This window comes from Monopterus albus, unplaced genomic scaffold (genome assembly GCF_001952655.1).
Source record: "Monopterus albus unplaced genomic scaffold, M_albus_1.0 scaffold214.1, whole genome shotgun sequence".
Lineage (NCBI taxonomy): Eukaryota > Metazoa > Chordata > Actinopteri > Synbranchiformes > Synbranchidae > Monopterus > Monopterus albus.
Window position 1 is genome coordinate 1,628,095 of NW_018128094.1, and position 13,246 is coordinate 1,641,340.

At 43.6% G+C, this 13,246-nt stretch overlaps 1 protein-coding gene across 13 annotated transcripts in view; it reads left to right on the top strand.

Annotated features, from left to right (window-relative positions):
* Positions 1 to 13,246, top strand: part of fat3a (FAT atypical cadherin 3a) — a 291,897-nt gene that overhangs the window by 264,226 nt on the left and 14,425 nt on the right. For 12 of the 13 annotated variants that reach the window (XM_020619087.1, XM_020619094.1, XM_020619093.1 and 9 more), the window contains 4 exons: positions 121 to 255; positions 377 to 531; positions 2,332 to 2,556; positions 5,876 to 6,122. In XM_020619087.1, the coding sequence (XP_020474743.1) occupies positions 121 to 255; positions 377 to 531; positions 2,332 to 2,556; positions 5,876 to 6,122 (762 nt within the window). Of the gene's footprint in view, positions 1 to 120; positions 256 to 376; positions 532 to 2,331; positions 2,557 to 5,875; positions 6,123 to 7,038; positions 7,117 to 7,201; positions 7,279 to 13,246 lie in introns of those variants that run through there. The other variant, XM_020619100.1, reaches the window with a different exon arrangement.

A 13,246-nucleotide genomic window follows, 5' to 3' on the forward strand; every position in this document is an offset into this window, starting at 1 on the left:
AGATGTTTTAAAGTGACATTCTCACCTCCTCTGGTTTTCTTTTGTATTTTAAGGCTGTCTTGTTCATGTTCTTCATGGTATTTGATGTGTGTTTTTCTCTCTCCCTGTGTGTGTTTACAGATGCCAGCTGTGCTGTCCTGTCACAGCAGTGTGAGGACCAGCCATGTCCAGCAGACATGCACTGTGTTTTAGTTGAGGCCACAAGTGGACGTTACGCATGCCAGTGTCCACCGGGCAAACTGGGAGAGTGTGCAGGTGTGTGTGTGTAAGAATGAAACACAAAATTCTCAAATTGTTTTCTTTTTGGATGAAAATAATGTGTAAAACAAATTTCAAAATGTCACCTATATGTGCTTGTGCATTGTTCTGGGTGCAGGCCATTCGTCTCTGAGTTTCTCAGGTAACAGCTACATTAAGTATAGACTGTCTGACTGGCTACAGACGGAGCTGAAACTCAGCCTAAGGATCAGAACACTGCAGAGCCAAGGAATCATCATGTACACACACACTGAGCCCTGTACTGTGCTCAAGGTATACACACACACACACACACACACACACACACACACACACACACACACACACAAGTGCCAATCAAGACAAAACAGAAAGCTGCTGCTGTTGCTCTGCTTTCGGTCAAACGCTTCAGTGTCCAACAAGGAAATGAAGGATAAATGATCCCATATTTGGCAGTTACCATATAGAACAGTGAACTTTTTAGTTGTAGTTATAACCTTTAAGTTCATTAATTTATTCTACTTGATGTGTTTATTAGAACTAGTTAACATATTTCAGATTCTCAGTACAATTTAACGGAGACCCAGGTGTCTTGGAAAACCTGAACATTTTTGACCCGTTTTCCACTCATGAAAAAGTCATGAAAGATGAGACAAATTCTACAATGACCTTGAAAAACACTGCATCATCCTGGAAAATAATTTTTCATATTTTTCTCTTTTCTTTTATTTTTGAGGTTAATAGTTAAAGGTGGTGTTGTACTGGATTACATTATATTCAGAGGTGTCTCTTTGTTTTTGTCCTCCCGAGCTACATACATGAGAGGGTCAGAATATTAGGAACACCTCTGAATATCATGTGGTCCGGGACAACACCACCAGTTATTCAAAATATTTAAACCTGTAGTTTGTAGTCATAAGATTTGATTGATTAGACAAGGTTTTTCTAATTGATTCAACATTTGAACTAAGGATATTATGTATGTTTTTTAAATTTCCCTGGTATGATAAATCTTTCATTGGTAGTTTGTTTATTTGGATTCTGATTATCTGTTACAGTATAACCACTATTATTCCTGGGGTCCATAGAACAAAGTAACTACAACAATCCATGATTAAAACATATTAAACTCCCCTCCCATACGTGTGCACATAAACATTTACACAATCACCTATATAAATTTGTATTTAGCAAGTATTAAAACTACAAAACAAGCTCAGTACAATTAGCTACATCAATCAACATTATAGCAGCATAGGTAAGCAACAGTAGATCATCATCAACCATATATAACAAATTCAGGCCAACCAATTTCCCCTTCAGTATGTAATCAATCTAGTCTGTGTCTGTATGTGACTTATTAAGAACATCTTCAACTGTTGTTTAAAAACTAACTCAACTTAACTTTATTCTCTGGTAAATCATTGCACTGACTAGCTTAAAGCCTTAGTTCTAGGTTGAGGAAGTACTACCTTATCCATAGTTTGTTCTCTAGTCTTGTATCAGTGCTTATTCCTAATAAAAGAGGGCCAACAGACGAAAGGTCAGCCTTTCCTTCACCATCAACCAGGACAGCATGCATATCATCAACCTGCTGTCTGAATGGACAGTTGAGGGTGAACAGCTACATTTCAAACGACATGAAGCTTCTGCAAATCGTTTTTTTTTTTTTTTTTTTCTTTTTTTGCTGCACTGGACCACACTATAGGTCAGTAGTCCAAATGTGTCAGCATTAAACACTGAATTATCAGTTTTAATGTACTTGGAGATAATAATGACCGACACCTTTTCATATGACTAGACCAGGACATTATCTCATAAATTCTTATACCTAATAGTTTAATCAGATGTTTGTTATGAAAACATTTACAGTAAGCATGTACTTGTTAGGTATAGCCATCACTGCAATTGTACATAAGGGAAAGAAAACATTGAATACCCACTTTCCATGGAGATGTTCCAAACAAGGCATTTGAATCATTTGTATGAGAGTTTGATAGAAGACATGCAGTAAACAAAATAAGCAGGCTGTAATGAATTTCCTGACTGGATATACTGGGAACTATTAAACCGTGTCTGTTTATGTGTGAGCAGTTGGAAGAAGGGAAGCTGTGGTTCCAGCTGGCCTGTGGTGACAGTACCGACATGCTGGGCATCTCCAGCCGTCGTATAAATGACGGCGGCTGGCACACAGTGACACTGGAGCTGAATCGCAACTTCAGCAGCCTGGCTCTGGATGACAGCTATGTCGAGCGACGCCATGGACCTCCATTCATAAAACTGCTCGCTCCAGACAGAACCATCTTCTTTGGAGCACTGGTCAGTTCATGAGTGCTTGTAGCTGCCATACTGGGGGTTCAGACAATAACATAATTGTCATTTCAGGGCTCCTCAGCTTTTGGGCATCCAGAGATGCTGTAGCACATCCTTCAAAATGTAGAGCTTGTTATCTGGTAGAAGTTAGGAGACATTTCTAGTGGTCAATCAAATGTGAAATGCAGTTTTTCTGTCATGGTCATTACTTCAATGCGGGCTCAATGTCTGTAAACTGCATCACTGCTCACAATGCTCATAACATGTTTTTCTCAGCTTTCATGTTCATACCAAGGCATGCAGCCTACACACATGGGGGGATTATGACAGAATGGGCCCTTGGCACAAATACACTCATGGCCAAAAATCTCGGTACCCCTACCTTTCTGTCAGACAATGCACCATTTCTCTCAGAAAATTGTTGCAATCACAAATTCTTTGATATTATGTTTATTTCTTTTGTTTGCACTGGAACAACACAAAAAATCAGAGAAAAAATGATAGAAATCTGATCCATTCCACACAGAACTCTAAAAATGGACTTGACAGAATTATTAACGCCTTTCCAAAATCATCAGAAATAGTTATATTTCAAGCAGGTGATGCTCCTTTAATTTGTAAACTCACCTGTAGCAACCAACAAGTGATGGCAACATAGAAATCACACTGACAACCAGTTAAAATGGAGAAAGGTTGACTCAACCTTTGTGTTGTGTGGACCACACTGAGTGTTATGGCCTCACTAGTTGAGTGCAGCTAGCCATCCAACAGCTAAACACAGCTCCAGGAACTCCAGGGACACATACATGAGTTTTATGAAGTTTACTGGTAGCAAGTGTGAAGCTGGAAAAATACAGACAAAATGACATGGAATAAATGTGAATATTACAACAAAATTAGATAGTAAATAGGCTGCTGAGGCTACAGACAAATGTTTTATCAAGTTAACTCAGCCACAAAACAGCTACTCATTAAGGAAAAATAAACCTGGATGCAGCCATCAAAAATATCCTGCTCAGTTTGTACGGATTTTGAACAGAATCTTATACTCACAGATGTTGCTCTTAAGTAGAAAGGACAGGAATACACTCATTGCTGCCTCATTGCTCACAAACAGACTAAAACCTCCCTTCCTGGTCATTACTTTTACTGTTTTAAACAGGACATTAATAGAGTAAATTTTCTTACTATGGATGACCACAAGGGGGTACAATAGACCATACAACACATAAATTAAATTGACTTGCATTAAAGGTAATCAGAACATTGAGCATAGAGAAAAAAAGAGCAAAGAATTGTCTGAGAATTTGAGAACCACAATCATGAAAAAGCCTGGACAATCTCAAGGCTCCAAGTCCATCTCCAGAGATCTGGCTGTTCCTGTGTCCACTGTGAACATTGTCAGGACGTTTACAGCCATGGCGCTGTAGCTAATCTCCCTGGACGTGGACAAAACAGAAAAATAGAGGACAGGTTGCAGCGAAGGATTGTTTGAATGGTGGATAAAGAAACCCTGATCAACTTCCAGACAGATTCAAGCTGACCTGCAGGCACAGGATGCAACAGTGTCAGCTCGCACTGTCACCATCTAAATGACAAGGGACGCTATGGTAGGAAATCCAGGGGGCCCCGCTGCTGACAGAAACATAACACCAGATTGTAGTTTGCCCTAAACCTACCAGTGTTATTCCAATGCAAACAAAAGAAATAAACATACCAAAGAATTTGTGATTGAAACCGTTTTCTGGGAGAAGTAGTGCATTGTCTGACAAATGCAGGTGTGCCAATATTTTTGGCCATGACTGCTACATTATCTACTGTATCAATGACAGATATAATTTTAGAGTGCCAATACATTAACAATACAGCAGAGGTAAAGAGATATTCTAATTCTCTTTTTTTTGTTTTAGCAGGTGTGCCAATATTTTTGGCCATGACTGCTACATTATCTACTGTATCAATTGGCAGATATAATTTTAGAGTGCCAATACATTAACAATACATCAGAGGTAAAGAGATATTCTAATTCTCTTTATGTTGGTTTAGAAATATTATAATATATATATATATATTATAATTTGTTCTAGGCTATAACGACGGTATAAATTATATTTGATTACCTTCAGAAGAAGAGAAAGAGAAGAAAAAATTGATTAAGAGATTCCCTGGGGAAGGTTTGACCTCTACCAGCTATATGGAGCAGTTTTATGTCCTTGTTTTGTTTGTCTCATTCTTGAGGGCAAACATGCGTACGTGCATCTGTTATGGCAGGGGGGGGGGGGGACCCCAATAGCAGACACAGACTAGAGGAGGGGGAACTAAAAAAAGCAGTTTATTGATGGAAACACAGGTTATGCCGGATGGCAGGAAGACGAGCAGGAGAGTAGTCGAGCAGGCACACCGGTGAACACGGGGCAGCGGTAACTAACGGACAGACGAAGGGAAAGATGAGGAGCTGAGGACTTACGTACTTGAACATAAAATGGCGAAGGTTGTAGACTGAACGAGCGCAGAGTAAGCAGGGCTGCTGAGTTGCAGAAACAGGGATCAGTAACACGGGACGGGACGGGACGGGACAGGACAGGACAGGACACGGAGTTAAAGCAACAGAAAGCTCAGAACACGAACACACCATGCTATGAGTATGAATCGGCGGAAAACAAGGTGTATATGTACTTGGCGGGACCGGAGGATAACGAGTGAAATGACGACTGATTACGGTGACAGAGCAGGGAGGAGAGACAAGGTAAACAGAAACACAAATCCAAGAGGCACAGCGACGCGAAACCGTAACAGCATCTGGAAAACACGATACACATTTACTAAAATATGCAAAGATGCATGAGCACACGCAGGAAAGAGGGCCGATTGCTGCTAAATATAGTTTCAAACTTTGAAAAAAGAAAGAGAACTGGGCAAGTGTTTTACAGCGAAGTAATGCATTCTAGATTCTAGATTAAATTCAAGGATATACACAATGCATTTTTTGTGACTCAATACTGAATGTAATCATAACAGGATGAATAAAATAAGACAATATAGCAAATTACAGTACATTTTAAATAAAATTCTTCAAGTATAGCAGTTTAACCTGGTAATTAAACTGACTAAACTAAAGCATCTGTTCTACGCGTTCCCTGTACAGTTGTGAACATTTTAAGCAATTTCGTCTTGTTTTCCAATCCAGATAAAGTGATTTCAATATTAGACTGTGATGTGGAACTGGTGATGACTTCTATGAATGATAACTTCTGTTTCTGTGTATTCACATTTTGAGGGTAATTTAGTAAATTCATGTATGAATTCCTCATCCTTCTCTCTTCAGGTGCAGCACCCCAACTCTCGCAGCCTCATTGACTCCCAAAAGGATTCAGGGGTGCTCGAGGGTTTCCAGGGCTGCCTGGACTCGGTCATGCTGAACAACAATGAGCTGCCACTGCAGAACAAGCGCTCACGCTATGCAGAAGTAGTGGGACTGACAGAGCTGAAGCTGGGCTGCATCCTCTACCCAGATGCATGTCTGCAGCAGCCCTGTCGCAATGGAGCCACTTGTACCAGCCTGTCCTCTGGTGGTGAGTCACAGGAAGTATACAGCAAACAGCACAGCCACTGCTGGTCCTGTATGGGTCCTGGGAAATGATTCATTCCATTTAAGACATTTAACATTTGGGGCTAATGAACCTATTCTTATGAAATTGTTTCATATTGAATTTAAATTAATTGCTTAAATAACTTGACATATCTGCAGTTTTTAATATGTGTACTGAGAAAGTAATAGAAGGCAGCTCCTATAAAACTGAGGTGTGAAGATTTATGGCTCTGACCTCTGACACCATGACTTTTGCACCTCAACCCCCCACCACATCTAACACCCAGGCCACTTACAACTGTATGTCATAAAGTCTTCACAGGAAAGAAATGTTGAACACCCCAGAGACTATGTTTGACAGAAGGTTAGCCATCATAATTTATGATTGGGAAATCATGTGACTTAGATGTTTAATCTAACCCCATGTGGGACCCATTGTATTTATCTGGGAGATGGAGCTAAGATAAACATGTATGGTAAAGGGTGCAGCTGGAGTGTAACAGCATGGTTTAGACAGCTGCAGTCCTCACCTGAAGCCGGCAAGCAGTATCTACCGTGGTCCGTGTGTCCAGGAGAGCCACTGTTAGCCAATAATGAGAGAGAATTTCCCTCACCAGAGAGAGGAGGTGGAGGATTGGAGTAAAGCCAACATCTACATCCGGCCTGACTCTGACCCTGGTTCTGCTGCTGCTGCACTGGTAGAGTGCATGGACGAAGTGGAGGGTTTATTAAGGCCTAGTGTGCTCCAAATTATTAAACTGACTTTGGTAGGGATACTTAAATTGATAATCACCGCTCACGTACAATCACTGTGCAGAGGCTGTGCTACCAAAGCTGGACTGTCTAAACATAGCTGTTTAAATCCTCTCCCTAAATGGTATTTTAACATATATTTTAAGCGAGGTTGCTGATGCCACTCCTGATTCTGACCTGAAGTGGACCCATTGCCTGAAAGCCTCACCTGCTCTGGCCTCCAGGTGGGTCGACGAAGACACCCCCAGTATTGCTGCTCCCTGGTGGGTTGGCGTCTCTGACGCTACCTCAGTTCTTGTTCCCCAGCAGGTCAATGCCACCACCATTCCTGTTCCTGAGTAGGTCGACACTGCATCTACCCCTGTTCTTGAATGGCACAACGCCACCACCACTTCTGTTCCTGAGCAAGTCAACGCAACCTCGGTCACAGTTCTTGAACAGCATGATGGCACCACTACCTCCATTCCTGGGTGGGTCGGCACCGCCACCGATTCTGCTCCCCGGTGGGTCATCAATCACAACGCCACCTCAGTTCTTGCACCCAGGTAGGTCACCAACAATCACGCTAATCTCGTTCCTATTATTTCGTGAGTTGACAGCGACGCCACTCTGCTAGTCCTGGTACCCCAATGGGCCACCGACTCTACCTCAGTTCCTGTGTCTCTAGGGGGTGACTATGACACCTCTGTCTTGGTTCCTGTGCCCCGACGAATCATCAGTGGCTTCACCTCTGGCCACGTGCTTCGGTGGGTCATTGGTGATGTCGACGCTGCTCCAGTTTAGACTCAGTGGTTACCCGGTGATTGTTTACTGTTTCTGTGCTTCAGTGGGTCGGCAACAGCGCCACTGTTCCAATTCCTATGCCCTGCTCCACACCAGCTCTGCCTGCCCTGCCTTGCTCCAACCAAGCACACCTGCTCAGCTCCAGCCTCACTCCAGCACTGCCAGCCTCAGTCAAGTTAGCCTGTTTCATTCCAGCACAATTCCAACTCCATCAGCCAAGCACCATTTCAGCTTTGCCAACCAAGCACCTCTCTAGCTTCACCAGCCTAGCACCCCTTCAGTTTTGCCAGCCAAGCACAGTTCCAGTACTAGGCTTGCTATCTGTCCATCCTCCTGAGGAGCTCCACCTTCAACACCATCAGCCTCTCCGCTTTCCCAACCACCCTCCTGGGGGGCCCAGTCTTCACTTTGGGTTAGTCTGGCAGCCTCAGTCTCTGGCTCGGCTTCCTGCTCTGCTCCGAGGCCATACTCCTGAGCAGCCTTGGCATCCTCCTCTGCTATGAGGCCATCCTCCTGAGCAGCCTCTGACTCCTGCTCGATTCAGAGGCCATCCTTCTGAGTATCCTCTCCAGCTCTCCGCCTATCTCCAAGGCCGTCCTCCTGAGCAGCCTCTCCAGTTCTCTGCCAGACTCCGAGGCCGTCCTCCTGAGTGGCCTGTCCTGCTCTGAGGCCATTCTCCTGAGTGGCCTATCCCACTCCAAGTTTGCCATCCTGAGCAGCCTTGGACTCCTACTCTGCATCAAGGTCATCTTCTCGAGCAGCTTTCTCGGGTCCCTATCAGGTCCCAAGGCCATCCTCCCGAACAGCTTTCTTGGGTCCCTGTCAGGTCCCAAGGCCATCCGCCCGAGCAGTCTCTCCAGTTCCTTATCAGAGCTCCCAGTCATCCACCAGAACAGCCTCTCCAGCTTCCTGTCAGGTCCCGAGGTAGTCTGCCTGAATGACCTCCTTTGCTCCCTTGACACCTGGGTCATCTTCCCAAACAGCATCATCTGCTCCTTGCTTGGCACCGAGGCCATCCTCCAGAACAGTCCTCTCAGCTCCTTGCCTGGTTCAATGGCCACGCTCCCAGTCAGTCATCTCAGCTTCCTGTCTGTTTCCAAGGCCGTCCTCTAGGGCTGCCGTCTCAATTCTCTGCCTGGGTCGGTGGCTGCCCTCCCGGTCAGTATTTCCAGCTTCCTGCCTGGTCCCAAGGATGTCCACCAGAACCGCTTCATCAGCTTCCAGCCTGGTCCAAAGGTGTTTTTCTTTTTGAATTTGCCTACTGAGCTCCCTGAATGGACTGTTTTGAGTTGTAGGTTTAGTTATTTTCCTTGTCGCTTACTTTCAGGTTCAGCTCTCTTTTTGTTCAACCCTTAGTTATCATTTTGTTTATTCTTCTAGAACTATTCCTGGCCAGTCTCTGCTTCTTTTTTGAAGCCATCCATACATTAGATCTGACAGGTTTAACATCCCATGCACCCGAAGTTACTTTGAAGTTACCCCCCTACGCTTCAGCATATCAGCAAAATTATATGACAGTCACTATGATACATTATGGAGCCTTATACTGGAAATGAACAACACTTTTAAAGAGAAGAAGTCGGATATCTTGTTAGTATACAATATTGACAGAAAGAAATAACTCTCACTCATGATCTAAAACACACCATTATAGGTATGGCCAAAAGGGAGGACCTCACACTGACCTCTGTTTTCAGAATCCTGCTACACCAACCCACCCTGCCTGCTTGTTTCCTGATCCACGTACCTGTGTGCCTTTGACGCAGCCTGACTGATTGTTTCCTGACCAGCTTACGTGTGTGCGATTGAACCAGCTTGCTTGCTTGTGATCTGTGTTACTCCACTCCTGCCTGTCTGCTCGTTCTCCCCGATCAGCGCATCTGCTTGACTCACGCCAGCTTGCCAGCTCCTAGATCTGCCTGGGACTGGTCATTGTGTGCCTGCCTCTGGTGTCCAATTGTAGCTAAGAGCCATTCAGCTTAACACTCTAATGTACCAGGACTTTGCCACGATATTCAGGAAGTTTTCAGCAGGGACCTAGCTCTCTCCCTGCCTCCACACAGACCGTATGATTGCACTATTGACCTGCTATCTGGAGCTCCTTTGCCATTTAATATACAGGGTTATTCAAAAAGAATGAACTGATTTCATTACGCAATATTTTTTAAGGAAAAGTAATACAAAACTCCAGCCAAGTCACAAGTATTCTACTCACAATCAACTTTTATTTCCTGTCTTACAAGTGTTCAATGCGGCCACCACCTGCAGCACGGGCAACATCAATGCGATAAGAGAATTCCTCCCAGGCGCATATTAGCATATCACAATCCACTGAGTTGATCGCTGTTAGTGGGTAGCAGCCATTCAAAACTTAGATAACTCCTTTCAAATGGTCACTGACTCGTTCCATGACGATGCTTGAGAACTGAAGCAATGCGTAATGAAATTGGTTCATTCTTTTTGAATAACCCTGTATTATATCAAGTATTCAAACTGGAGAGGAAGGCAATGGAGAAGTACATTGGGGACTTGTTACGGGCCGGTATTATTTGGCCGTCCTCTCTCTTGGGGGCAGGGGTCTTCTTTGTGGGGATGGCTCTCCGTACCCCTGTATTTATTACCGAGATCTCAATGAGATCACATTCAAGAATAAATATCCCTTGCCTTTACTGAACTCCCCTTTGAGTCGCTACAGGGGGCTACTGCATTCACCAAACTAGATTTGCAGAATGCTTACCATCTGGTCCGTATAAGCGATTAAGTGGAAAACGGCTTTCAAGACACCATTAGGGCACTTCGAGTACTTGGTCATGCCCTTTTGATTGACCAATGCTAAGGCGGTTTTTCAAGCCCTAAATGGATCACATAACTCACCACTTCTCTCATAAAATTGTTGCAATCACAAATTCTTTGGTATTCTCATGTTTATTTATTTTGTTTTTACACTGGAACAACAGAAAAATCAGAGGAAAAAAGCCAAAAGTGATACATTACACACAGAACTCCAAAAATGGACTGAACAGAATTATTGACACCCTCAAATTAACACTTGGTAGCACACCTTTTGGATAAAATAACTGAAATCAGTTGCTTTGTGTAATCAATGAGTTTTTTTTACACCTCTCTACTGGAATTTTGGACCACTCATCCTTTGCCAATGGCTCCAGGTCTCTCAGATTTGAAAGGTTCCTTCTCCCAACTGCTGTTCTGAGATCTCTCCACAGGTGCTTTATGGGATTTAGATCTGGACCCTTTGCTGGCCACTTCAGAACTGTCCAGCTCATTGTCTGAAACCATTTCTGGTGCTTTCTGAAGTCTGCTCAGTGTCATTGTCCTACTGTAAGACCCATGACCTGACAGAGACCCAACTTTCTGACACTGGGTCCTACTTTGCGCCCCAGAATTCATTGGTGGTCTTCAGATTTCATAAAGCCATACACACAGTCAACACATCAGTGGCTGAAGCAGCAAATCAACCCCAAAACATCAGTGAACCTCCACCATGTTTTCTGAAAACAGTAGAATGATGTGCTTGACCAAAAAGCTCTGTTTTAGTCTCATCTGTCCACAGGACATTCTCCCAGAACAATTGTGGCTTCCTCAGGTAGGTTTAGGGCAAACTACCATCTGGTGTTGTTATGTTTCTGTCAGCCGCAGGGCCCCCTGGATCTCCTACCATAGCATCCCTTATCATTTAGATGGTGACAGTGCGAGCTGACACTGTGGCATCCTATGCCTGCAGGTCAGCTTGAATTTGTTTGGAAGTTGATCAAGTGGGGTGGGGGATCATGATAACAGAGCCATAAATCTGTATTCTCTGTACTGTTGTACTATGATGCATGCACACTAAGTGACCATGGTCCATATTTATGGAGCTCACAATCAGTCATAGGAATTGTGCTGAAAGTAACTTAGGGCTAAAAATGTCCCACTTCAGAGTAGGACTTAAAAGTTATTTATGAAATGTTCTACTCTCACTGTCACTATTCTATAAGCGATATAACCACATGGGCTCAGGATTACTTTGGCACACCTGTGTCAGGCACTACAGTATATGGTTACATCCATAAATGCTGCTTAAAAGTGTACTGTGCCAAAAGAAAGCCCTATGTCAACAGTGTCCGCAAGCGCAGTTGACTGCTCTGGGCTCGGAGGCATCTGGGACAGACCATTACACAGTGGAAATGTGCAATGTAGTCAGATGATTCGGTATTTTGGGTCTTTCCTGAAAGGAATGGATGCCGTGTGCTTCAGACCAAAGATGAAAAGGACCCTCCAGATTGTTAACAGCAACAAATCCAAAAGCCATGGTTTATCATGGTCTGGGGTTGTGTCAGTGCCAAGGCCTGGCTGTGGAGGAAAAGGGTGCGCAAATTGGGTCAACAAAGACCCAGGGTGATTGCACACCTTAAGACTTGTTTGCAGGAAGAATGGAACAAAATTACACCCGACACACTGAATCACTTGGTGCCCTCAGTCTCTATTAGTGCTCTGCTTTCAGCTGTTCCCGTCAGGGGTTGCCACAGCGAATCCAATTCATATGAGTGATTTGGCACTGATTTACACCGGATGCCCTTCCTGACACAACCCTCTCTATTTATCTGGGCTTGGGACTGGCACAGAAGTCACTGACGTGAAACCCCTGTGGCTAGATACACAACCACGCCTGTGGGCAATTTAGAGTCTCCAGTCAGCCTAATCTGCATGTCTTTGAACTGTGGGAGGAAGCCGGAGCACCCGGAGACAACCCACGCAGAACAGGGAGAACTTGCAAAATCTGCACAGAAAGGCATCATGTTGGCCAGGGCGTGACTCTGGAACCTTCTTGCTGTGAGGTGACAGTGCTAAGCACTAACCGCTATGCTGCCCCAGTGTCGTCAGTCCCTAAATGTCTTTTAAGTGTTGTGAAAAGGAACGGCACGACCACACCATGGTAAATGCTTTACTGTCCCAACTTATTTTGGAATGTGTTGCAGATATCAGCATTGAAGTGGGTGTTTATTTTGAACAAAGAATAAAATTGATGAGGCATCACATCAAATAATGTTCTGCTGTATTGTTTTCAATTAATACAGGACACAGATGATTTACACATCACTATTTTATTGTTTTGATTTTTATTTTACATTCCATCCCAGCTTTTTCTGATTTGGGGTTGTATAAAGTGTAGATGCAGTGACTGCACTTTCAGGGGAAACAGCATGAGTTCTTCCCTTTGTTGGAGCAGCTGCATCTTGCACAAGATCTGTCACAAAAACTATTCTATTTATGGCCAATCTTTTTTTTAATGAACTCAGCCTCATTGATTGTAGGTAAAACATCTCTCCTCCCGCTTAGTCTGTGTGCTTATCTCTGTCTTGAGGCCACCCCCTGTGTTTTGGTGGAGATAGGAGCGATTTCCTAAGATATGAATGTTGATAGGTTGTTCTTACATACAGTGGGTACGGAAAGTATTCAGACCCCCTTAAATTTTTCACTCTTTGTTATATTGCAACCATATGCTAAAATCATTTAAGTTCATTTTTTCCTCATTAATGTACACACAGCACCCCATATTGACAGAAAAACACA